Raw genomic sequence first — 27550 nt, 5'->3', positions numbered from 1 at the left:
ATAATGAAAACTGATTTGGTCTGCAATTCTTAGTAGCCAAGGCCATGAAAGTCAAGGACAGGAGATCTGAGATTAAAGGACACTGCGGAGGGTTGGCAGTGCCATGCACTGTGAATTCAAAATTGGATCCTTTCTTGTAAATAAATGTAGTGTTTATTGGATGGGAGCTGAGATTACCCTCAGCCATGATCTTGGTTTTGATGGTCAAATAAGACCACCCCCTACCCCAGTATTCCCGAAGTTTATAGCTACTTAGTATCAGTGGAGCAGACCAGAAAGATTTGGCCTTGAATTGTATTTCGAACTCTTCTGTAACTGATGGAATGGAAACACACTGTTCAAAAACATAGTAAAGGTTATGCTTGGGGGCAATGCATACCCACTGTCTCCACAGCAAGCTGGGATCTGTTCTTTCTTATCCCTTTAAACAAAAATTTTGACTGCATTAAAAGAATGTGCTTAGAGGCAGAGTATTGAAAGCACATTTATTATATATACTTACATACGTACATATATGTATATATGCATAGACTTCTGAGCACCCTGTAGCGTTTTAGAACCCAAAGTGGAACACCGCAAGTTCCTCCCCCTCCTCCCCTTTCTCTCCGTTTTCAACTGTTGTGCTCATTTAATTCCCCTATACTTAGGTAACCATTGTAATCTTGGGAGACACAGATAGAGCCTCCATCATAAGCTTGGAAACTAGCAAGCAGTACACATTCCAGGTCAGTACTTTGACACATCAACTAAGTTACGTTCAGAGGAGGTCCAGGAGAGGTTTCACCTCTGACCCTGTAGAGGAATTCCGGGTGGGCAATGGGGGTGGGGCTACACTCCTGGTGTACGTATGTCAGTTGGATATGAAGGTTTTGCTTGGCACAGGCAGGGCCTCCAGTTTCTCCGTAGTCTTGGCCTCTTCTTCTGAGCTGCGCCATATTGAGAGGGATGGTTCAAGTTAAGCCAGCTGACCAAGCTGCCATGTGAGGCTTGATCCTGTGGTCCTGGTAATGCTCGATCCTGTGACCTGAATCTCATTAGCTCCAGCTAGCCATGCTAAGTGCACCATCCATTGCATGACTTCTTCATCTGGTCTAACGCTCAGACGACAGCTTGCATGAACCCCAGCTCGTGTTCTGAGTGGCGGATGCCTCGACCTTTGAAAATCATTTTGCAGCCTACCTGGAAGCCAAAGAAGTGCCATTGTAAATAATCCTGACTGTTTTGTTCTTTCTTTCTTTTCCAGTCTCCTTGGCCCATATCACGCAACTGGTACTCAGTCACAACAAGCTAACAAGTAAGTCAAACTTCTCTTTCGTTACATGGCTTCCTTCGTACATCATGTCACAGTGCCGCTGATTCCATTATTCTTTCCATTAAGGAAAGTAATGATAAGTGATCACTTGTGAAAAAATTAAAGTTTATTTAGGTGACAACGAAGATACGTATGTTCCCGTTCTCTCTCTGTGTTCTGTGCTTGCCTCTATTTTGAGAATTCCCTCCTGTCCTGTATCTGCTGGTAGTTCCACCTGAGGTAGTTAGTGCTGTGGTGACTGGGACTGCCTGGCCAGTGGTTAGCGTTTCCTGAGGAACGTATTGAGCTGGGTGTGGCAGTGCACACCTGTCTTTCCAGCTCCTCAGGAGGCTGAGGCGAGAGGATGTCTTCAGCCCAGGTGTTCAAGGCCAGCCAAGGGCACAATCCTGGGTCTCCCCCACCTCCAACTTGCAACAACAAAACCAAATTATATTATATTATAAACATTATATTATATTAAAACATCTAATTATATTAGAATAAAAGTCATTTTCACCCTATGTTTCTTCCTCCAGCGGGGAAGATTTCCTTGTTGAAAATGCTTTTTGTCCCTGCTTTATAGATGGAGAAAACATCACAAAGTTGTATACATTGAATACATTTTTCTCATGTTTTTGAGACTGGCTCCTGGGCCCCTTCTGCAGGATTCTCTGGGGAATCGGTGGTGTTTTGAAGTGGTTCACACGCAGTAGAATTAATACCTGTTTTAAAGGGAATGTGGAGCGTGAATGATGGTCCATTTTCTTCTTGACGCTAAGGCTTTAAAGACTTTAATGACCAGGCCCCACTCCCCTTTCTCATTCCTAATTGACTGTCACCTCTTCCCACTTGCCATATTTCCTGCAGACTTGAATGATTTTCTAATCATGTGGCAAGCATTTGTTAGGGGGCTTTCCGAGTCCGATGGAGTTGAGCGGAATGTCATGTTGAGGGATTTGTGTTGTGAATTTATGTGTGTATGTGCATTATACATAGCCGGAGGCAATGTCACCGAGCAGTTGATTATTGAGGATTAAGAGTGGCAGTGAAGGAAGGCCCCTCCTGTGCTAGAAACAAGCTGATTTTTAGGCAGAGCGCACATCTGTAAGGAAAGGCAGAGTGGCACCACTGTCACATTGAAGTAGCAGTGGCCACAAAAGCTGAAACTAAGATCTACATGTCCTAAGTAATCCTTGATGTAACAGGTCATGTGTTGGTTGCGTTGTTTTCACAGTTCCCAGTCTTGCTCTCCTTGGTGACCACAATTCCAGTTCAGAGGAGCTTTGCAGTTTGTTCTGAAAAGTGCCCCATCACACGATCTCAAAATTCCCTAGGACTTTGCAGTAGGAATTCTTGACGCTCCAGGTTTTCAGTTTATGAAAAGTGTTGGCTGACGGGGAGGTTTCTGTGCATTCACTTACATTTACGCAAGACTGTTGGGTGCATTCCATTCTTAGAGCTCATTCATCCATCTAGCCTTCTCAAAAGCATCCCGATAGCTGTCCTTCGTTCCCTTTACATATCTGCAGAGACCGAAGCCCTAGGAATCAACAGACCCACCTCTGTCTCCAAGCCATATGAGTTTAGATACATCAGAGGTGCAAATGTGGTAAACTCTAAGAGAATGACCGTGAAAGAACCCCCATTTCGTCCTCCTCTCTTCCCCATTTGCTTCTTCTCCCTCCATTTGCGACACTCTTGACCTAATCCAGTAAGCATTAATTAATCGTCTTGGTAGATTCTGCTTCACGCCGTCCTGGAGTGTCAGTGACACCCGATCTGTTCCACTAAGGTCAAATTAGCATCTTTTACTATTTTTCTGGCATTTAAATGAATGACTTTGCTGTGGTTTTTCAAGTGTTTATAGTAAATATGTCCGTTTGATGGAAATATAAATATGCATTAAATGTTCATGGCTGAGCCCACCCCTCCTGTCACTTTTTATTCTAATCAGTGTCTTTCACTTTCCATTGTTGTTTAATAGGGACTGCCTGACGCGGCTGTGTTAACGCCACCGGGCCTCAAAACCTAAACCCCTCACCAGTGCTTACTTTTATCTTGCTAAAGTATTTGTGTTTTTCTCTCAGTGTGCCAATTATGCTGCTCTCTGACATTTCTGCTTGCCTGCTTATGGAAGGAATGACGAGCTTATTGAAGCTGGGACCTTGTCTGGGGACACCATTTCCTTCTAAGTTAGCATCTGCAGAGACATCTGATCACTGTGGTGCTGGGTTGACAGCCCTTTTCCTGTTGGAGGTTTTGACCTTGAGAGATCCGTGTAGGGTAATATACTACAAGCGAGGTTATGGATACCCGAAGGCGGCCTTTATCATCCTGAAGTTCTCCAATATTTTTGTGTGCAGTGTGTGTGTGTGTGTGTGTGTGTGTGTGTGTGTGTGTGTGTGTCTAGGGTGTAACTGCTGGAGCTTCATTCTCACCACAAGGCAACTACTTAAATGTGAAGTTGGTCACTGGGGCAGTGTTGATGGATTCTCATAAACTCGCTTAGGGAATAATGTTAGCGGGAACTTTCTCAGACTTGCTGGAGTTGTGGCATCTTTAGGGAGGTGGGTGGAAGAGGAGCGAGTTGCTGTTTTTCTCCTGCCTTTCTGCTCTGATGGGCAGGTATGAGCTGGGAACATCAAGGGGTTCTTTCTGGCCCAAGGGTCAGAATTTCAGAATTTGGAAACTTTAAAAAGTTGCCTTTATTTATTGATTTTCATAGATCTGGGGGTGAAGCCAGGTCTTCAGTCTTGCTAGGGAAGTAAGTGTTGTGCCACTGAACAACACCACACCTAATGTTAAGCCTTTTTAAAAACAAGGATCATGTCCGTTTCTAGTTTACCTGGGTAGACTCATAGGATTGCTCAAAGGAAGCAGCCAGGTGACAGGGAAGGTCTGAAAGGAAACAACTGAGATGAAGTGGGGAGCCCTCGGGACCAAAGGGTTTCTTGGGGACCAGCTGGTGTGGGGTCTGCCACTGACTTCGGTCTCACCTTGTTCTTATTTGAAACCCACTGGGTTTTAGCACCTTGAAGAAACACTGCATTGTGTCTGAGAATTTGACATGTACTCCGTCTCTGTAGTCATGGATCTCCTTGGTTCCTGAGGGATGCTGTGTTGCGGTGGTGCTAGGGTACTCCAAAACACCGGCACCTAGGGGAAGCTGGGCTAGAAACCGCTCCAGGAATGCTTGCTACTCAACAGCTTCCGGGGCTCTGCTTTGCTTCTGTGCTCTGCTTCCTGGTGTTAGGGGCTGGGGCTGGGGCTCTTCTTTCTTTCAGTCAAAACTAGCACTCTGCCCTTCACTGGCTATGGTGAGTGAGTGTGTGTGTGTTTGTGCGCGCGCGTGCGTGCGTGAGTGCGTGTGTCTCTCGTGCGTTCATCCACATTAGTCATTTGAGGTTTGTAATACCATCTTCTCATTTTGTATCCCACAGAAGTACTCAAAACATGTTGAGTATGAAATAAGCACTGATGTAATGCCAGTTGAGAAGTGGATTGGTTAGGTGACTAAATGCTAATCTCCAGCAGTCTGGGAGGCCTAGCCAAGGACCTGCCTGCTGGGACAAACGAATACAGTCAGAAGAGAGACAAGTGTTTATCAAAGTTGTCTGTCCCTGAATACCTTTGCCATGACCTTTGCAAAGCCATCCTCTGTGGGTGCTAGTTTTGGATCTTCTCCAGCTGGTTCCTTAATTTGGTCCCATCCTCTGGGAGGTGTTAGCATCATTGAAGAGTTTCTGTGGGAGACAGTCATTTTAAGACTTGTCCACTAGAGGGCACTGTTGAGACACACATTTGATTCTGGTACCCCCAGGTGTGGTACCTAAGATTGAAAAACAAGTTTGTGTTGTCAGAAGAAATGTTTCTGGCAGCTCTCTGGCTTGGCTTTGTACCACAGGGCATGTTACTGTTGCCATTTACAGAGTGCAGTGTTGTTACATTTACAATAGATCTTTATCAAAAGAGGTATTTGGTTTTTATGTTTGGTTGTTAAAACTGAAATATATTTTCAGTTCCATGCACTTTTTTTTTTAATATTTATTATTCCTACTTTCTTGAGTTAGGAACATTTTCTCTTTTCCCAATATGCCTAAATAGAAGGAAATGTGTTACTGTCTACACTGTTTGTATTGGGTGTATTGGAGATTTTTTCTATAGCAGGACTTTCAGCGTACGCATGTCTGTGATCGGATGTCAATTTACAAATAAGCATGAGAATTGGAAATATTCATCCTGCTCACATTCGTACTGATTTTTTTATACTAATAAATGATACTGTGAAGGGGGAAGTGCTGAGCTATGACATGAGTTTCCTTCAACCTGAGTGAGGAAAGCCTCTAGGAATTCATTTTCAACATGATACTTTTCTTAATTTTGGAAAGTGGTCCTGTGTGAACACCCATCTGTAGATACTGCGAGGAGCTTAAATACAACAACAGCGTTTCTCATTGTCCAGCCTCTACACGTCGAGCATGGAGTCATTGCCAGTGTGAGTGGCAAACTCGGATCACATCCCTTATCTTTGCAATCACTGAGCTGCCCTCTGCTTTGGACAGCGTTCCCTAAGTGTGTGTCTCTGAATGAAAGCGTGTGGTTGGATGCTTTGAACTTTTAACTGTCATGTGGAGCTTTTCCCGAGGTGTTGCCAGTTATGGCTGCAGTTTGGGGTCTTAGCTGTGGGCTTTCTCTTGTCATTTAATGTATTGGAAATGGCTAGTCAAGTAGTAAACCCAAGTATTATGGCCAGATATGAGTTTTGAAAAGGCGATTTCCCATTACTGATCGCTTAGATGTCAATCTAAAATTATAGTGAACAAGAAAATGCTAGGATATTTTCTTTAGTGATTTCATAGTTTTTTTTTGTGTGTTGTTTTTAACCAAGGTTGGTGTTCCGAGTACATAGAGAGTTAGGACAATGCTTGTAAATTTTATGGAAACCAATAGAATGTATACCACCGGTGTCATTGTGAATGACCTGAGCTGGCTAAAGATGAAAACGCAACTGTCTGAAAACGTGCAGGTCCCGCTGTAAAGAAGAAAACGGAACAGGTTTTAAGAATGGTTTACATTGAAAACCTTTCCCATAGCCATAATGGACTGCTGGATGAGTGAGAAAAATTAACTGTCCCAGTTTATAACAATGACCTTCACCAGTCTCAGGACCTTGCCGCTCCTGGGTCTCTAGTCATTCCACTTCTCATAGCTTATTTGTCACCCCGTATGCAAAACTTCCTGTTCCTGGCTTGGATGAAATTAAAGTATGAGGGGGGGAATATGCAAAATAAATCTCCTGTGCCATGAATTTATCTTGTGACAATATCAAAACAACTTGCTGTTTGCATTTTAACAGAGCACACATGTATTTATAACACAGAGGCTTTGATCAATAGCTTATTTTTTTAATTAGTGCACATTTATCAGTTTGTTATTGTGCCATCGTTTGAGAGATTGGAGTTGAAAAAGTATGCACAGAGTATTTTTGAACCTGACAGCTATTAATTTAACAATATCTCTCTGTTGGTCCCGGTCGTCAGGTTACCTTGAAAAATTGCCTGCAGTTGGCAGTGTGCTGTTATTTTTGGCTTCAGTGAGCAGGCATGTGAGGTCATCACATGTGAGAGTTGTCCAGCCCCAGGCCAGGCCTCAGGCAGTGGCTGTAGTGAATGGAGATTACTTTCGGTGGTATCCCTCAGCTGATGGGCCCTCCTCCTTTTGGTCCATTTGCTGCTGGCTCCTGTGGCATCTCGCCCTTGGCTGACGGGCCATGTTCCTTTTGGTCCCCTGGCTACTGATTCCACCCTCCAAAATTTACCTGTTTTAGTATTCTTTTTTTTTCTTGGGACCTTGTTCCATGATAAAAGGAAGATACCTAAAATGTAGCCTATTAATTCTCCTGTGGTATAGTTTTAAATGGGAGGGCATCAATCATAACAGCTTGAGTCTGGTGACTGGCTGTTAAAACAGTAAGATGGGGTAGAGGAGCCTGATACCTTTCAAATCATAACTAGCCCATCCTAGGGGTTGATACTGAACAGTTTTTCTTTCTATTTACAGTTAAATATCTGTCAAATGGAAGTGACATGATAGCAACATAGGATATACATATAGTGTTGTCCAATGTCCTCGGACCATGAGCCAGCCGAGGCTAAATTAAGCACAACACACACACACACACACACACACAGACACACACAGACACACACACACACACACACACACACACACACACACACACGCATGCGTGCGCTAGAGAGAGAGAGAGAGAGAGAGAGAGAGAGAGAGAGAGAGAGAGAGAGAGAGAGACATAGAAAGTGTATATAAAGCCTAGGATGTGCAATACACAGGTATGTACATTTTTTTTTTTTTTTTTGGTTTTTTCGAGACAGGGTTTCTCTGTGTAGCTTTGCGCCTTGCCTGGGACTCACTTGGTAGCCCAGGCTGGCCTCGAACTCACAGAGATCCGCCTGCCTCTGCCTCCCGAGTGCTGGGATTATAGGCGTGCGCCACTACCGCCCGGCTCAGGTATGTACATTTTAAAAAGGGTTTTAACTATTTTTAAGTCATTGAGTTATTATTATTATTATAAGAATCAAAGGAAAACAGATCCTAATCCCTGGAGAAGTGCACATGGTGCTTGTGATTTAACTGACCTTGGGTCCTGCTCTGCCCGTACAACAGTTCTTTAAGTCCATGCATCTCTGGTTTGGAAACCCTGGGCTGGGGGAAAGACAGACAGGAAAAACTGATGCTGTTTCTTGAAGAAAGTTCTGCAGAACTGTAAAAAGATTTTCCAACAGAATGAGAAACACATAAAAAGGGTGTTCATATATACCACCCAATTTATCAGCTTAAATTTACATTTCAAAATACAGATTTCTCATCTTGTAGCCCCCGGTCTTGAGTGAAATGTGGTTATACATACATATATATGTATACATGTGTTTTTAAGTCATAGAATTCCTGTGAGTGCTTTTCCTTTCTCTGTCACATAGCCTATTAGGACAGAATTGCCCATGTGATTCACTTAACCAGATGGAAGACTTTTGACCTTATATTCAATATGAACTCTTTCCTGTGATTTTCTTTTTAATTTTATTTTTATTTTTGGTATCCTTTCTCCTCGCCTGTATGTTCTTTGTTTTACTTACATTATTATCCTCATCTCTGAAGTTCTGTCTCCTCTTTCTGAAACCTGCTACCCTTTAGAAAACTTAGACCATCTCCCGTCACTTCCATGGAACCCTCTTCTCCTTCAGAATGAACCATGACTGTGTGGCATGTAGACGGAAGGCACCTCGCCGTCCATCAGGTTGTGAAGGACAACACCCCATATATGAAATTACCCGAGAATTAAGTGAGGCGAGAGAGATACCATTCATGGAACCAAACTCTCCGTTAAGTGAAGGACTTAGACTTACTGTGCTTAAATCATCGGAGTTGGAAGGGTCTGCATCTTCTCTGCACCCCCATTTCTGTGGCCGCTTCTCTAAGTGATTGATGTGTGCAGTTTAACTGTCCCAGGCAAGGGAAACCCAGTGCTCCTGGGACCAAGCATCTCTGGGACTCCAGGTCTTCCCTTGTTTCCATCGCACGAGGGAGAATCGCTAAGGTTGGCGAGCAGACCTTCCAGGTAGGGCGAGGAGTGCGGAACCACTGGGTGGGTTGTGTGTGTTTCCCTATCTCTGGCCATCTTCCTCTACTTCCCCTTCCTTCCCTGCTTGTGGAATTACCCCTTTCCTCAGCCTCTAAACATATGCTCTGATAGGAAGGAAGCCACCCCATGCGGCCTCTTATTGAAGTAATTCTCAATTGTAAAGGAAAACAGAAGCTATTGGCAAAGCATGCCCTGAGCATGTGTTGAAAGGTCTGATTTAAGTACTGTCTGCCTCTTATTGTTAGTAAGCCCACATAGACCATACATGTGTTCATATGCTATGCTGTGCTATGCTATGCTATGCTGTGCTACGCTATGCTACGCTACACATAATAAAGCATGTACATCAAAGAGGCCAAGAAGCTTTTTTTGGCATCCCAAGCTTACTTCTTCTGTGTCTGCTGGAGGACCTTGTGTCTTTTTGTTTTTTGGGTTTTTTTTTCTCTTGTTTCTCTTGATGTTTCTGAACTTCTGAGGCATTTTTTCCTTAGGATGACTGCTGTTCTTTTCTTCCTTTTCACTAGAGGTCACTTCTGTCCCATACCTCTGAGTGTCATTTTTTTTCTTTTTTGAGTGCTAATTGTTCTGCCAACCCCCAAATGAAAGCTGTCTGCTGATGTGTGACTGAATTAGCGGAGAAACCAGAATCAGGCATAATGAGGAGTGTGTTTTCCAGCAGAAGCTGGGGTTTGGAAGTCCTCTTGAAGACAGCATGGGCTAGCCTGCTCTTTCCTCTCTGCTAAGTTAGTGCAGGCTTCGGGCACTGACCACGTTGTGTCTGCTCAGAAGGGAAGCAGTCCAGGCCGTCAGCTCTTTATGAGTTTCCTTTAGTTACACCTGCACACTTTCTATAGCTCAGGGACATACATTTTTGCTTGTTTGGTTTCATGTTACAAAATCTGCCTTATTGCTCGTTTGTACCATTTCCTCCTAATTTTTGTCTGATTGTTCACATTGCCGTTGGTGAGAGAGAGAGACCATATTTGTGTGTCTGTGCAGTGCTTAACTCAGGGATTTTTTTTTTTTTTTTTTTGGTTCATAAAACTACTTAAGCTGCAGAATCCTAAGGAGGCCCATGAAATGTGTATGTCCCTGGGCACACGTGCTTTGCAGATCCTTGTTGATTAACCACAGGTGGAATTACTGGAGTTACCTGTAAGTCTAATAATACTTGGGGAGATGGTGGCCTTCCATTAAGGTGGAGGCTTCGATACTTGGTGAATTTTTATTTTTACCTTGAGGGACATCTAGAACCTTTTAAATGAAAACTTGCTTCAGTGTTTCATAAACTTTATGTTTTTAAATAACCTGTAACTACTGTAATTCACTGCTGTAATAGCTGCTTTGGAGGAAATCTCATAAAATCCGTGAAGCCGAACATGATTAGTGTACTTCTGAACTTCAGACTCGTACAGTAATATATAATTACTTCATTATCTACCTTGTGGTTTGGGCCAGAAAACAAAGGTAATTAATCACCATAAATACAAATGACCTTTTTTATTTGCATATAAAATTCCAAGGAGTGTAAGTATTTGCATGTGAGAATAAAGATCTCTTTTTTTACACGGAATCATTGAAATGGCGTGGATGGATAGGATTCCTGGTTTGCTGTAGGAACTGGCATGCATGTAAGGAGCCTGGCCAGACACTGCCTCTGGTGGGACTAGGGGGCTGTTTTCTAGCTGTGGTGGGTAAGGATTGAAGGCCTGTCTGTCCCCCGCCCCCACCCCCCTCCGCCATGCTCCAAGTCATCTTCAAAACAGGTTCTGTGATCTTGGTTTCACTCAGGCTACAGGAGGACCATGGCTATCCAGTATCCTGTTCCATAGACTACCTGGTCAGAGAAATGCTAGCTTCCTTTTTCGTCTTGAATGGTTGTATCCTTCTTGTTATATGTTATGAGAAGCCTTGCTCATTTTCATGTATTATCCTGCCATTGGTAGTTTTTTTTTTTTTTTTTTTTTTTTTTTTAACCTTTGTTGTAGGAACAAGCCAACATAGTATTCTTCACTACCCATTACTCTTTTCTGTTTAAAAGACAGGCCACAAAAGCCTAGAGTGTAAAAAATAAGACCATGCTGGGCAGTGGTGGTGTGTGCCTTTAATCCCAGTTTGTGGGAGACAGAGGCAGGTGCGTCTCTGTGAGTTCTAGGCCAGCCTGGTCTGCAAAGTGAGTTCCAGGACAGCCAAGGCTGTTACATAGAAAGACATTGTCTCTCAATACCCACCCCACCCGCTCCACGCAAAATAAGACCACATATTTTCATTTGTTATGGCCACAGCCAGAATACTTATTTTAACAATTTTATTGGTGCACGTGCACGCGTCCGTGCGTGTGTGTTGGGGTGCACTTGCCATGGTGTGCATGTGGAGGTGTGCAGAGGACAACTGTGTGGAGTCAGTTCTCTCTTTCTACCTTTACATGGGCTTTGTGGGGATTAAACTCAGCCCATCAGGCTTCTGGGCAAGCGTTTTGCCCCCGAAGTGTCTTGCTGCCCCCACTGGACATTTTTAATGCACTAGGGTTTTCAACACAGTGCTGTGTGTTGTAATTTGCTTTGACCCCCTCCAGTGTGATATCGTTGGGGGTTTATTGGGTCTGGGTTAGGTGGCACCTTTGTGTCCTTGAAAATGGACAGGTAGCAATGGTGTTCCACATTCTACCTCAGCAAGTACATGCACCCCAATGTCTGCTGCTCTCAGCCCTGTGCTGTGTTTTGCAGACACATGGCCCTGTGAGGTGCGTGCTCAGGTCTCCCACTTCTCCGTCCTGTGGGAATTTGCATTCCATCAGTGGCTTCCCATAAAGGAGGTTAAAGCTGAAGTATGAATCTGCTTCTTTGGAAATTGAATGAGGACTGGGTCCCTTGGGCCCCATATCCCAGCCCAGCAATCACTGGAGCTTCAAACAGCTTTTGGTGCTGCTGCAAAAAAGTCGTCACAGTATAGTTCTCACCACCCCGAAGTTTGGTGGTGGGGGCTGGGAGAAGGTCGTCTCCGGATTTTATGCCTTCGCTTCTGATGGAAAACCCACATGTTCTGTGCTGCTCCTGGCTTCCTGGCAGCGTGGGTGTCGACATGGTGCACGGTCTATTAACTGCCCTTCTGGAGCTATAGGAGAACCACTGTCAGTACTAACCATATGGTTCCAAAGACCAATGCACGGCTTCCTGACCCCTCCGTGGGCTGCACCCAGGCAGAGCTCCCATTCTTATGTTTTGCATGATACTTGCTGTTCCCAGAGCCTGTCAGTCTTCACAGTTTTGTTTCTTAGCCTGGGGGGGGCCAAAATGCTTTTGCGCAAAAAGCCCCTGGAACGGCTGTGCCCACCCAAGCCAGTCTGTGGGATGTCTTCATCTATCCAATATGCTGTAGTCAGGCCCTGGTGTTGTACTATAACACCTCAGCTGTCTCTCCAGGACCACACTTGCTCACGATGAATTTGCTCCTGGGTGATTCGTGACTAGAGGAGTTCTACCTCTGTATGCTGTTTATCCTACCCACCACTGCTTTCACCAGAAAGTCTCTGTTGGAGAAGCAGGAGTTGACTAGAAATGTTGTCATGGTAGCATCCAGGTTGGGTGGCTTGGTCTCACAGTATTTTTTTTTCTCTTCCTTTTCCCACTTTTCATCAGTCCTTGGGCTCACTCTTAATTTGGGTAAGATTGCTTATATGACTGTCGCTGTAATTGTGTGGAATAGTGGGCATAGGTATTGAAGAAGTGACCTTAAAAGGACCAACAGATTGAAAAATTTCCAAACTAGTAAAAGCTTTCTACTAACAACAGCAGCAGCAGCCACTGGAGCTGATGGAAAATGCAGGTTCCCAGGCCCATCTCCATGCCACTGGGATAAAAATCTAGGCCACCCCATCTGTGAATCTCCCGGTGCTCCAGGTTTGTACCCTGTGTCTTAAGAGGCATAGTCCTAGAGCAGTACTGCCCAAGAGAACATTCTGTAGAGGTGGAAATAAGGAGTGTCGAAACCATGAGCCTCACAGGATTTGTCCAGCTCTTCCGAATATCACCAAACAATGAAATGCAATGGAGATAACTTAATGAGGAAATGTTTCTTTTCGCATGTGGTTTCAACGGTTTTCAGTTTGTCCTAGTTGGGCAGGCATGGTAGAGTGACTCCGTTCATGGTGGCAGGGGCGTGGGGCCTAACTTGACATGACTATGGACCGGGAAGTAGAGAGAGTGGGGTGTGAACCAGGGGCTCGGCTGTCATCTTCAAGGCCTACCTAGCCACCAGGTTCCACCTCTTCAAGACTCCACAGCCTCCCCAGACAGCACCACCAGCCAGGAATCAAGTGCTCAAAACATGAGCCTGTGAGGTCATTTCAGATCCTAATCATAGCAGTAGATTTTTTTTTTCCGCTTTGATTTAAACATCTGTATAAATAGTGGTTACCCACTGGCCGCTTGGTTCCAGAGAAATTTGGCTGCTGTGTGGATAAACTCCTAAAATGTTTTAAGATATATTCTCACTAATTTCACGTCATAGAACAGAACTCTCTGAGAGTGGAGCACCTGTTGTTGTACCACGGCTTGTCTGGCCCCTCCTTTTGCTGGGGCCACTTGGCTACTTGCCAACTAGTTGAGTAAAGCCCTTCTTAAGAGTCACTGATTGGCCATGTAGCTCCTGCCAGTTGTAAATATAAAACGGTGAGGGGCTAGAGAGATGGCTGAGTAGTCAAGAGCACTGGCTGCTCTTGCAGAGAACCCAGGTTTGATTCTCGGTACCCTCATGGCAGCTCACAGCCATCTGTAACTCCAGTTCAAGGGGATCTGATGCCCGCTTCTGGCCTCCACGGGCACCAGGCATGGGCGTGATGCATAGACATGCATGCAGACAAATTATCCATACACATAAATTTTAGAAATATGTGTAGCATGGTGATAAAATGTCCTCTTAGGAGTCACACCCTTTTTCACTAACAGAATTACTTACTGATTTCTTCCAGCTGGAGTTCTAGCCCGTGATGTGTAAAGTGGGGTGGAGAGAGAGGTGTAGTATGAGGCTTCTTGCCCACGGAAGTATTATATAGCGGCCTAAGTGGAACTCTAAGTGGGACTCACTTTGTAGTTCTCGAACTTGCCATCCTCCTGTCTTAGCCTCCCGAGTGATGGTATTGCAGAAGTGTGACACTTTGCTGGCTATAATGGAACTCCCTCAAAGACAAGCTAATGGGACCTTTAAGTCCCCCAGGGCTCTTGTGGAACCTTCCAGATACTTTGGAGAATATTTTCTGAATTGCTGAGTCTGAGCCAGCATAATAGATAGACAGACCTCGGGGACAACGTTTCAGGTTTTTTGTTTGGTTTGGTTTCATTTTCATTAAGGAAAACTTGAAGGAAGAAACAGGGCTGTGCTGGGTTAGTTTGTCTCAAATTGTTAGAAACCCCAGAAAGCACTCTGCAAACAGGCTTAATATCTGGGCTGAAAAAATCCCCAGAGGTGATGTGGTCTTCCCATCGACACAGAGTGTGACCTTGGGGAGCCTAGGAACAGCAGAAAACAGTTATGGCCTTCCTCTCAAATTTAGCAACTGAATTCTGAAAATTAGAGGAACTGTCACTGACAAGACAGAAAATGCTACTAAGTTCTTTGTGACAAGCAAAGTTCTACATGACTGAGCATCCTAATTGGGGACCCCAGTGTTGCATTATTTAAATCTATTATTATTGATTTTCACAATCCTTCTCTTCTTAGGCTCATGAAATGTTAAAAGCAGGTAGAATAGGATTTAAAATGACCACAATCCAGCTTTCTCATTTTACTCTTGAGGAAAATAAGTCCCAGAGAGGTTGTCTGTTAAGTAAGGAGACACACAGTAAGGACAAAGCAGAATCAGGAGAGGAACACTAAGGTTGTCTGTTAAGTAAGGAGACACACAGTAAGGACAAAGCAGAGTCAGCAGCAGAGGAACACTAAGGTATCTGATCTGGTCTATGATGTCTTTGATCAGATACCTTAGTGTTCCTCTGCTGCTTCTGTGTGCACAGTTCTGCATTGTCTATAGACCCAATGCTCACAGATCATGTACCACACAGGCAGGTGGGGCAGATTTCTGTGTGGTTATAAGAGACACATTGATGTACACTGTTTAATTATATTCTCTTTAAAAAAATTTTAAATTGTGTATATTTGCTGGAGTGAGTGTATGAGTGTGTGTGCGTGTGTGCGCGTGTGTGCGCGCGCGCTTGTACTCACATGCTATGGTGCACACCTAGATTTCAGGGAGAACCTCTGCAGTCACTCCTTACATCATGTGGATCCCCTGGAGCTCAGTGGCTCAAGCGGTTAGCTTGTGGTCCTTATATAACATCATGTGAACCCCCTGGATTAAATACAAGTTATCAGCCTTGGCAAGTGCTTTTAACTGCTGCACCATCTCACCAGCCTGCTTAGTTATGTTTTCAAATGCTTCTTTTTGCTGATGTGTCCCATGGATGCCTTGGAATCCTCCAGGAGAGGCTTTTGACTGGTGAAATTTTGCAGCCGCCTTTTCATAATGAACGGTTGGGATCGTCTGTGCTATGTATGCACATGATTTATTCACCACAGCTTTGTGTTGCTAACCTTTTACATTTGTCATGGTTTTGTTGGGGATTAGCTGGCTTTCCAAACACTGGCTCCATTTCCACACTAGACTATGACAACCCTTCTTTTATAACTTTCTCTCTTTAAATAGCACAGCAAGGCTCTCACTTTAGCTGCAAAGCATTACTATGCTAGATGTCAAGAGGATAGGATAGCATCCTGTACGTGGATAGCGTTCTCTGATTTTTGGTTGGATGAATGGTCCTCTGTCCAGGACAAGTCTGAATGTTATTCTTCCTATTTTTACCATGGCTGATGAAAAATTATGTAGTTTACAGGGAAATAATAGCTATGCATTTGGTTCCTCCCTTTGAGTGTGAATGGAGTCGCAAGACAACACATTCAAATGCACACCAAAAGGCTGAGAGAGGCTTGGCAAATTGAATGTGGGGTTATTGTTTGTGTCCACTAAACCAAGTCCTAAATCACATTTAACATAATTGGTGGTTTTAAATTGGACCACTTTAGCAAGGAGAGTGAAATAATCTCTCATCCTGTCAAAGAGGCGATACCTTTAGACCAGCATTTAATTGCATTGGCAGAGTAAGTTTGGGGAGGCGGCAGGAATTCTGGCCACATTATTCTTGGTTTGTGGCTAAATTGAGATCATCATTTTCTCTTGGTTTCAGTAACTTTTTTTATTGCTCTTCAAGCTAATCCGATCACTGTAGTGAGAGGAGGCTTTCTGATGGCTCCAGGGTAGACAAGGGAAAGGGTTAGGTCTCTGGGAGCTGCCCTTCCTTCACTGTGGTCTGTGGAGGGAACATGTGACCCTCAGGGTAAAGTTGGATGGCTTTCTCAGTAATTGCTTATATAAAGTGAACACCACTTATTTACATGAAAGTATATACACCTAAAATATGCTGTTGCAGTCACTTTGTGCAAGCTAGGCTCTTAGTTATTTGTATTAGTATCCACAAGTCATTTTGGAATTCTTCCCGGCTGTCTAGACTATTCCATACAATACTGGTCCCTTTATCTCCATCCACTTTGGGAGCTAATGCAAGGCTCAGTCATGGGACCACTGCTGCCTGCCTGTGGCTCTAGTACATACCAATCTTTATCTTTCATGTCCCTCCTTACAATGAAAGCATTTCCTTTCCATTGTCCCAAGTAGTCTCTCTTAAAAATTAGGCCATAGGGCTGGAGAGATGGCTCAGCCGTTAAAGGCCAGGCTCACAACCAAAATGATAAGAAATTAGGCCATTGATACCTGGGGTATTTCTCCGTGTTGAAAATAGTGACTCTGAGTGAACATGAACGGTATAATCCCTTTCTTGATTTTGTCTTGCCTGGGAGCTGCCAAATGCTGTTCTTGGAATGGCTGTTTGGACCCATATCTGAGATGTTTGGGATTTTCATACAGCTGCGCAAGGGTTCTGAGCACAAGCACTCCTGGTTCTGAGTTTAGACTTGACCCAGAGTCAGGAAGATTGGCCCACCAAATGGCTTTCCCAGCCTGTAGGGGCAGAAGGAGAGAAGGGAGCTGCTGGAATGGGAAGTGAGTGTTCTGATATGAGGCATGGCCCACTTGCCTGTGCTGGATCCAAGGCCACATTGATATTTTTAGTTATCTGGAAAGTTTGGAAAGTATCGTTTCTGTGAACCATGGACAAGCTGCATGATTTGCTTATAGAAAGCTAAATAGCAAGTAGGATAGACAGGTGACAATATGTTGAAAAGGTCCCACTCCTCTCTCTTTAAATGTTCCATTTAAAATGGAACATTTGTCCCTCCGTTCACTAGGGGTTGGTTACTAGAGCCTTGGTTAACTAAATCCAAGGATTCTTAAGACCCTTATGTAAAAGGGCACAGTATATGCACATAACCTATGCACATTGTCCATGCACTTTGAATCATTGCTAGATTACGGATACTACCTAATGAGATCCAAATGCTTGTTAAACTGCATTGTTTCGGAAGTAATGACAAGAAAGGTCTGCTGTATAAGGTCAGGACAGATGCAGGATTTTCTCCAAATATTTTTGACCTTTGGTTGATTGAATCCTAGATGTGATTTAATAATAAGTAAACCCAGCCTGTATAAGAATTAGTTGGAGTGTCATGACTCTTCCATTTGAAAGGAAAAGGTGCTGCTGGTATTTCATGTATCCTGGGTTCAATGTGTTTGTCCCCAAAGTAGCAGATACTGAGGTCTGGCATTACTTTTGAGGCTTTTAATTTGTATTCACAGGCATAGACTACAGGTAAGGAGACCCCTTGCAGGTTGCAGATGGTTATCTTCCTCTGTGATCTGCACGCTACTGTCCACACCATGCTAATGTGTAGGCTCTTTGAATTTCTACATAAGAATGCATTGATCAGTTGTTAATCTGGTGTGTGTGTGTGTGTGTGTGTGTGTGTGTGTGTGTGTGTATTGATAAAAGCACATTACTCCGAAGGCCACAATTAGGAAGGAGGAACATTGAATATGGTGCTATTTCAGGTTGAGCTTAAGCTGCGATTGAGTTCAATGTTAACAAGGACAGCGTCTCAGACACGGGATTATTTAAGAGGCTTGAATGTACCCTCATTCATTGCAGTTAACTATCTACTGCTGGAGATTCAAGGCAACCAAAAGGAAGAAAATAATTGCAACTGTTAGACTTGTGGCAAGAAAGTTTGTGCTGTGTACTCTTCCCCAAGAGGCTGCCGGTGGTGTGGGGTCTCCTGCCTTCATTCCAGCTTCCATCCTCTCTGCACACCTGAAGCGCCATGCCAGATAATTGAATCTAATCGCTAAAAGGAAGTACTTCAAGTTCCGCTTGGTTATAATGAATTTATTCCCATAAAAAAATAAAAAATAAATCTTTTTTTTTTTTTTTTTTTTTTTTTTTTTTTTACCCATGAAAATAAGTAAACCTACCAAATGTAATTCAGACCCATATGTGGACAACACTGGAATTTGACCTCACTTGCACTTAAAAGCAAAATGCGTGGCTAGCATCCTTTACACCATGAAGTCACACACAGTGTCTCTATTCCCATAGCTGTGCCCCCAAATGTAGCAGAGCTGAAGAACCTGGAGGTGCTTAACTTCTTCAACAACCAGATCGAGGAACTGCCCACCCAGATCAGTAGCCTTCAGAAACTCAAACACCTGAACCTCGGGTGAGTATCGGACAGACTTGAAGACATGCCTGCAGGGTAGAGAGCTACAGGCAATGCCGGGTGTGGGCAAGCGAGGGGCAGCATTTAAATGGCTATCACACAGGAGAAGTGGATTTCTAATTGCTTTTTCTGTTTCTGGCTTAAGAAAAGGCTGTGTTTTAATATTTCCTTTCAGTGTCCTCCATTAGTGCATATCTCGTTGAGAGCTAATTGAGAAGCTAATTGTTGGCATAACAAGGAAGTTATTTTTCATGATATTTTGTTGCCAGTACAATTTTATTTCTGTTATGTTGGCCAAGAGAGGACTGACTTGCATAACATTGATTGTTCAGAGGAGCTGGACTACGGTTGGACTGTTTTCTCGGTGTATTACATAGAAATAGTTTGAAAAACATTCCTTCCGTGCAGTGGTCCCTCATGTCATACTGCGATTTCTTGGCATTCTTCCGTCTTGTGGGAGTAGGGAACAGTCCTACGCTCTCTACACCATGGTGAAGAAAGCAGAGTGATTAAGCTGAGGTCCAGAGCCAAGCATCAGTGAAAGATAATAGTACCTTGTATCCGTGTATTGCTTGGCAGTTCGCAGAGTTCTTGTGCCAGCACTTGACCCTGTCCACATGTGTGAGGTGGAGAGGGCAGGGTTCCACACGTTTCTTACATGGAGAGGCAGCCAAGCTCTTCTCAAGCGGTTAAGGCGTTTGTTCCTGATTACCCCTGACTTCGGTGGCCCAGTGAGGTGGAGACCTCCATTGATTTGGGTCCATCAGACCCCATGGATGGCAAGTGGAACTTTGGCTTTTGAAATCCATCTTCACGGCCCTAGCTGTTAACTGAATGTTAGTCCATTCATGCTTCCATCTCTGTGCAAGCCAATCTAGTCATTAAATTGTAGCCACTGGATATTATAATTATGTTAGTGAGCTACACATGGCAAGAGAAGTATGCTGGATATTTGTCAGTCTCATAGGGAGTTTGTGAAACTGTTGCTAGTCCACTGTTTACGTGAGGGGTTCGGTTAGATACTCTTGTTGCAAAGCTCAGTTTGGATAAGAGACCGGCTCTACAGTATCTGTGAGCATCTGCTTGCTAATGTGTGAGAGGAAGAGGAGTGAAAGAGAGGGCAACCTCCCTTCAAATGCCAGAAGGTTCTCACACTGGCTCCCCATCAATGAAACAGAAAAGAAAGGATTATGCATTTAGTTCTTGAGTTTGAAGATTATTAGGTCCTGGTAGTGGGGTGATTGCTCAGTGGGTAAGGGGTGCTTAGTTTGAAACCAGGAGGGACTAGTTTCAAATTCCCAGCTCCCATGTAAAAAAAAAAAAAAAAAACCATGATTGCCTTGCATACCTGTAATCTTAGCACTGGGGGTGTGGAGATAGACACAGGTAGATCCAGGGAGCTTGCTGGCTAGATAGCCTAGCCAAAATGGTAAGCATTGGGTTCTGTGAGAAAACTTGTCTAAAAAAATAAGGTGTAGAGTGATTAAGGAAGACACACACTCTATGTCTTTCTCTGGCCTGCACAGAGGCACATACAGAGAATGTCAAAAAAAAAAAAAAAAAAAAAAAAAAAAAAAACATGCCACAGACACATACAGGTATGCACATGTACATAAACCACACACACACACACACACACACACACACACATACTCACACAAAGAAAATTAAGTTGTATGGTAATTAGTATGCAAAATGCTAAAAATGTATTTTACTATTAAGCTGTTCATTTGTAAGGTTATAAAATACATCTAAAATATATGTGTATATTTGTTACTATATTATATACTTTTATTAGTATATTATAAGGATATTAATGCACAATGCATATTTGAATAACATATGTAATTAGGAACATGACCTAATATGTGTTAATCAGAGCACAGAATTAGTGATTATATCATCAAGGTTGCACTCATGTTTTCATTTATTTCTTGACTGTGTAAGTGCTCATTCTATTGTCAGTATTGCTGATGGGGATCAAGGATAAATATCAAGGTGTGGACCTTTAGATGGGGGCAGGGCACACTGTCAGTGAACACAGTAGGGTCACAGTTGTGCTGGAACTGATGGAACTGCATGGAGTCAGAGGCATGAAAAACATTTGCCCGTAGATGGGGTTCTCAGGAGGCTTCCCACAGGATGAACACTGGAACCCACCCAATGCACACGAAGGCGTTTCTGGTGTAGACAACTAAGCAGGCATCTCAGGTCGAGAGAGGGACACATTTCAAAGCTCAGAGCCCTGCAAGTTCTGGGGTGTTTATTGGCAGTTCACGGGTGTAACTGAATGTAAAAGAGGAGGCAGGTGGTGGTCAAGTGAGATGCCAGGCTAGCCAGACACTTGGGGATGCCTGCTGCCCACCTAACGGGTGCTTGTTGAGTTCCAGCTGGCTACCATTTTAGGGACTAGCAATCCAGCTGTGACAGAGCTCACACTACAGTGGGGGCACCAGTAATAAACAAATGGATGTCGGTGATGGCAGGGAGTCACAAGTGCTACCCCGATTTATACAACGGAGCTCTGAATGCAGATGCCTGATGATTAAGGAATTGGACCTGAAGAGTAGTGGGTATGAAATGAGAGCAGTTCTGGATGAAAGCTCATGGTGCAGAGAGAGAGAGAGCTAATGGGAGTTGGGGTAGAGGTCAAGAGGCCAATGGGGAAGCCACCTTTGTGTCCGAGGTGATCTGGGTCAGTGACAGTGGAGGAGAGAGGGTGGGGGATTTAATTTGAAAACCATATAGAAGAAAAAAAATACAGTTACTGATGGGAGGAATATAGTCTAGATTGCTGTGTTAGGCAGCTAACATGGAATTTGACATGGAATCATGTTTGGAAAGAACATGAGCTCAGGCTTGATTCAGTTGAGTTTGGGCTATCTTAGGACAGAAGGGTAAACTTGACAGACATGCACCTTAGTTACATCCTTGCCCTTTTGGAATTGTTATAATTTTGGCTCTAAGTCTGTTGATTATGTAATACTTCCTGTGTTTAATTCCATGGCTCCATAGAAGTTGCTCCAAAGAATTTCAACAAAACTTTTAGTTCCCTGGGAATGGAATTAAGATGGGTTTCAATAAAGGAGTTTCCGTTCTTGAACGTCATGAAGATTTATACGTGCACATGAAGGCCAAGGGAAGGCAGGTTAGAGAGAACTGCGTGGCGTAGGCAGGTAGGATGAAAGTATGCACTTGGGAGACTGTAAGCACAGGGCTTAGGTCACATGCATCCACGGCCCAAGAGACACACTCAACCAAACCAGATTCTGAGTTATGTAGTGTTAGCTGTTTGTTATGATGATCGCAAGACGTGAAAACTTTAGGCCAGCTCATAAGAGAAAGTTTTGATCTGTTCTTAATTTTTAAAGCACAGTGCATTGTGTATTTTACAAGAAATCAAAAGCCATGGGTGTTCTGAGTTTGCAGGGGAATAGGTTTTGAGCAAACTTCACTGTAGAGGACCACACCGAACTGCTCTGGATGGTCAGCCTAGTTTGTTGCTAGAATTCATCTTATAAGCACTTGGCAGTTAGAACCAGATGAAAGACCTGACATAGATGTGCTTCACAGACTGTGACATCATAGGAATGCTGCCACAGCCTCTGGAGGTGAGTGGTCCAGGAGATTGTTTTGCTTTGTGCAAAGTCATCCTGGGACGCCCTCTATCTGAGACTTGCAAATCACTTTTTCCTTGGTGCTCAGTCATTTCTCATGAGGCCTGGTTGGTAGAGGTGGGCAACATTGTATCTCTTATTAGAATGATCAATGATTGGATTGATTTTCATTGTCAGAGTCTCTCCTCCCTTTCAGTGTCTGTCAGTTTACACTGAAATGTTTCTAAATTGATTTTTAAGTATTATCAAAGAGAGCTGCAATAAGAAAATTAAAGGTCTTGAAGGATAAAAGATAATATCAGAAATTTCTCTGAGATTTTTATATATACACACGTGTGTGTGTATGTGTGTGTGTGTGTGTGTGTGTGTGTGTGTGTACACATAATTTGCTTCTCTATTGTAATAAAATGATAGCCAAAAGCAACTTGCGGGCTGAAGGGGTTTTTTTGGCCTACAAGTTATAGTCTGTCAAGGCAGGCACTCAAGGTAGAACTGGAGCAGAAACTAGAGGGAAAAAAACCTGCTTCCTAGCTTGCTTCCTCGGGTTCTTCAGTTACCTTTCTTATAGAGCTCAGCCCGCCTGTGTGAGGGATGGCACATAGTGTCTAGGCATTCTTCTACCAATGAGCAAGGAGGAAAGTGCCCCAAGAGACGTGCCTATAGGTCAGACTCATAGAAGCAATTCTTCAGTGAAGATTCCCTTTTTTTCAGGTGTGTCTAGTTGACAACTAACATTAGCCACCACATATTACACACACAACACACACATATAAATGTGTATATATGGATCGTAAAGCTTGCCATCTTAACCTTTTTGTAGCATGTCATTCAAGAGTGCTATTTTCACACTGCTGCACGTGAAATCTCCAGAAGTTTCTTGTCTTGCAATCCTGAAACAACTAATTTTTCTCCCTCTGCCCCAGGCCCTGGCAACCAACATTCTAACTGGAGATAATTCTGATCGTTAGTACATAGTTGTAGGACAGGAAGTTGATGTCCCATCCTATGAAAGTGAATGGGTGAACTAAAGCAAATACCTGGAATGTACGTTTTGAATTCTTGTTTGCACATGTCTAAGGAAGTTTCTCTTCAGACAGACAGGTATTTTGTATATTCACATGTAGAATGGTATTCAAGTTTCCCTCTTGGAGGAAGTGATAACTAAAAATTTTCATACATTTTGTGAGCATGAGTTATCTGAGTAAATGATTAACTGAGATTAGGGTGCTTTATCTCATATGTGAGGTAAAACATGAAAGTCATGTAAAGCAAGGTAAAGTGATATTTACCAGAGTTAGGTGACAGGGATGAGGTAGTAAGAAGATGTTAAGGACCAAGAATTTCAGTTGTTCATGAATAAGTTCAAGAGATTATTATACACCACAGTAACTAGAGTTAACAATATTTCCTGTATTTGAAAGTTGCTCAGTGAATAGATTTGTGTGTATTGGCATTCCCGGTATATTCTCAGCGCATCCAAAATGCTCATCAGATCAGGTATATGTTAAATGGCTTAATGTGGTGTTTCCTCCATTGTGTCCATATTCCCCAACAGCCTGTTGTATATACCATTAGTGTGACAATTTCTTCTTGTCAATTAAATTACATGAATAAAATGGAAAAGCAAGTAGCATTCCATGAATGCAGAATCATGGCAGGCTTTTGGGCTCTGGCCCTGTTGAGCTGGGTTTGCACTGTATATCCAGTATTCTGTGTGAATTTGTGCTTAGCAGGAGGTGACATGTTCCTTCTGTCCCCACACCGCAGCATGAACAGGTTGAACACGCTGCCTCGAGGATTCGGCTCTCTCCCAGCTCTGGAGGTCCTGGACTTGACTTACAACAACCTGAATGAACATTCTCTCCCTGGGAACTTCTTCTACCTCAGTGAGAAACCTTTAATTCTGTAAATCTCTTCAACGCAGTACTTTGGTTCTAAGAGTGAAAATTTTATTTGCCAGTGCCAAAACTCTTAAGAGAAATCATTAGACATACATATATATTTCCATCACAGAGTCCTTTTGAATATGCATTCATCGTTCAGCAGTATTTATATTTGATGTATAGGTGACTGACACCGCTGGGCAGAAGCAGACTCAGTAATATCCTATTAACTTTCCAAGGGAGATTTTGTTCCTCAGTGAGATCAAGTCTCATATTTAGCTAAGAATCTTGATTTCCTTTTAAAGAAAATCCTTGATTTTCTTTAGTGTGAAAGAAAAGGTTTTTCCCTGGTTGCTATTAATTCTCTACAATGCACTGCTCAAAGATACTCCATAAAATTATTTATAAAAATATCCATTCATAAGCTGCTAGCAGCATTGTTTCAATATCCAGCTCAAATTCTAATTTAAGTCTTTGAAGAGCTCTCCTTGCTCATAGACTGATTTGGCTAGTATATAACCACAATGGAATTGTACATCACAGATGTTCATCTTTTCAGAAATTTCTTGCTATAGGATCACTGATATCCCAGCAACTCATGAGATACTCCGGGAAGAGTTGTATGCTTAAGTTAGCTGGTCTGCATCTGTGAACAGTGACTTCGGTGTCGTGTGGAAATTCTGTTGGTGCTATTCTGTGCATGTATTTATCTTACTCTTTTACTTTTGAGAAAAGGTCTCACTGTATAGCCTTGCCTGGCCTAGACCTCACGATGGAGACCAGTCTGGCCTCACACTGTGGTGCTCCGTGCCTCCCCATACCTTAACCTCTTGTCACGATGCCCACACTAGAAAATCTGCCACTTCCGAAGCAGCCTATAAAATTTCACTTTTTACCTCTTCTTTTTCATGCCCTCTGCCAGACATTCTGAAGCACATGAAACAAATTCTAAATTATTTTCTTGGGCCACAGAGGGAATTATTTTTGTTATATATGTTAACATACAATTCTGTCCATTTTCCCATGTTAGAATATAATTAGGTAGCTGTTAAGCCAGTCTTTAAAGTCCGTCTAATTAAATTTGCTTTGTTGGTGGTGGTAGCTATTTAAAGATTTTAGCATTCAGTGGCTGGGATCGTGCCATCATTTTATAGTCTGTGCAGGAAATGACTTGATATTCTGCTCACTTTAGGTTTTGATCTCTTAAATCCATGTTCACTTTAGCACCTTTGCGTTCATATAGTTCCATCATTAAAGCCATAAAAGGAAAGTAGCAGTAATTAGTCTGATTATGGAAACAGTAAGTCATGATGACGGTGTCCATCACTGTAAAGCCTTCATGTCTTTATTCTTAACATTGATCTATTTGTCTAAGAACATTCTAGTCTGACGTAGATCCCTTTTGATGAAAGAGCCCTTCGCTCTGGATTGTGATGTGGGTGGCCATGTGAGACCATGTGGTCCTTCTTTCTCTTGAGATGCAAATGGCATAATAAATGTGAATCTGAAGTACTAGAGAGAGAGAGAAAAAGCTGTCTTTTCTGAAAACATTGAAACTGTGCCAGAGTCTGTGTAATGCTCTGAAGTTGCTAATTGTGTCAGGCCCCTTGGATACAGATGTTTTCCTGGACACACCAGCACCCCAATCAACCAGTAAATCTAGGTTTGACCTGCTTGTTATTATAGCAAGCTCTAGGTATGTCACAGGCTTTTCACCAAGCCAGGGTTATTAATCAAAGCTGACTCCCTTGCATTGATCAGACCTCAAATGCTTGGGTTCCATGGCGCCCTGTTTATATATCGCTGTTTAATTTGCAGCCACCCTGCGTGCACTCTATCTAAGTGACAACGATTTTGAGATCCTGCCTCCAGATATCGGGAAGCTCACGAAGTTGCAGATAGTAAGTAATTTATCTAAATTCTTAGAAAATCAATTCACTTCTGCAGCCCTTGTAGGAGTGGAATCGAGTCAATTTGAGCAGGAGTAAGGTTTGTTGTGCAGGAATGAACCCCGGCTCCTGCTTCTGTTTCTTGTTTAGCCTCAGACACTTTCAAATGAACTGAAAAGATTGAGCCTTGAGGGAAGAGAGGGCATCGGGTGAGGGTGTGAGTTTCTGTTGAGCACCTCTTTATGACAAATTGTTTTGACAGCTCCCTGTTTTCGTATCTTTAGCTCAGCCTCAGGGATAATGACCTGATCTCACTGCCTAAGGAAATCGGCGAGCTCACCCAGCTGAAGGAGCTCCACATTCAGGGCAACCGCCTGACCGTGCTGCCTCCAGAGCTAGGTAAGGTTGCTTGTCAGCAGTCTTAGCGCTGGGTTTAATTCAGAATTACTCCAGCATCGCAACTGGGGCCAACCTCTCTCCTCTCCTTGGCACTCACTCAGGCACCCCATTCTGATCAAATTAGGGCCATTTGCCATTGGCCAGAGCCCAGGTATTATGAATTGACTTCCTGTGATACAGCTGTAGGGGGGCGGCATCTCAGAAACTGCTGATGGGGGTGGCCTAGGACAGGCTGGTGGAGTGGGAGGAGCATGGGGTAGTAGTAAGAGCTTCCTTTAGAATGCCTCGTGTGTTAGCTGAGTACGCTTTCTGGGTGCTCACAGGGTTAGTAATAGTTTATCAAAACAATACTCTTACTATCTTTCATTTTTTTCCCCATCTGAAACTTTTCACCAACTAGATAAAACCTGTTTATTATACCTGTGGAAAATGCCTTTTCTGGTGGTGGGTTTGGTTCTGCCGTGATGCCATCTCCAGTGAGAACTGTTAAATGTGTCCTTACTGCTGACTCTTCGGTCCTGTTCCTGGTGGCTAAATTTCGGTTCTCTGTGTGGCCCCGGGTAGGTGTCTCTCTCCCCTCCCTCTCCTGTAAGCTCTGAAGCCACAGTTTGACTGCTGAGGTGACACTGCCCTTCTGCACCAATCTCATGAATGGCGCACAGTTAGGATCCCAGCACTTGGGAAATGGAGGCCGGGCAATGATGAGCCACCCTGGGTCACAGGGTCAGACCCTTTCTTAAACAGAAACAGTAAAACCTTGAAGTTCACTGGCCTCTCATTTCCTTCCATTCCTTTTATCCTCTGAACCACCTGGCTTTCTTGAACTGATACTGTTTCTCAATTATTTCTTTCTCTACACCAAAGTAGCACATTAAAATAAAGCAACAAACCGCTTTATTTGACTCACGCTTGTTGGAGAAAACCGTTCTATGGTAGGAAAGGGCCAGCTATTACAGATGAGAATATAAGATGCCACGAGAGTAAGAGCATTCTCACGTCTGTTCTCCGCTGTCCCCTCCATGCTCCCTCCATGCCAGGCAGAAGGTATCGTGTTAAACAAAACCTACTGAATGAGTTGATGAAGTGACAGT

At 43.3% G+C, this 27550-nt stretch overlaps 1 protein-coding gene across 1 annotated transcript in view; it reads left to right on the top strand.

The window, feature by feature from the left end:
• Positions 1 to 27550, top strand: part of Rsu1 (Ras suppressor protein 1) — a 187875-nt gene that overhangs the window by 26977 nt on the left and 133348 nt on the right. Inside the window, exons 3-7 of the mRNA XM_028870519.2 lie at positions 1244 to 1294; positions 18551 to 18671; positions 24056 to 24174; positions 25990 to 26072; positions 26345 to 26459. Of these exons, the coding sequence (XP_028726352.1) occupies positions 1244 to 1294; positions 18551 to 18671; positions 24056 to 24174; positions 25990 to 26072; positions 26345 to 26459 (489 nt within the window). The remainder of the gene's footprint in view (positions 1 to 1243; positions 1295 to 18550; positions 18672 to 24055; positions 24175 to 25989; positions 26073 to 26344; positions 26460 to 27550) is intronic.

This window comes from Peromyscus leucopus, chromosome 5 (genome assembly GCF_004664715.2).
Source record: "Peromyscus leucopus breed LL Stock chromosome 5, UCI_PerLeu_2.1, whole genome shotgun sequence".
Taxonomy (NCBI): Eukaryota; Metazoa; Chordata; class Mammalia; order Rodentia; family Cricetidae; genus Peromyscus; species Peromyscus leucopus.
This window is presented reverse-complemented; position numbering and strand designations above follow the sequence as displayed.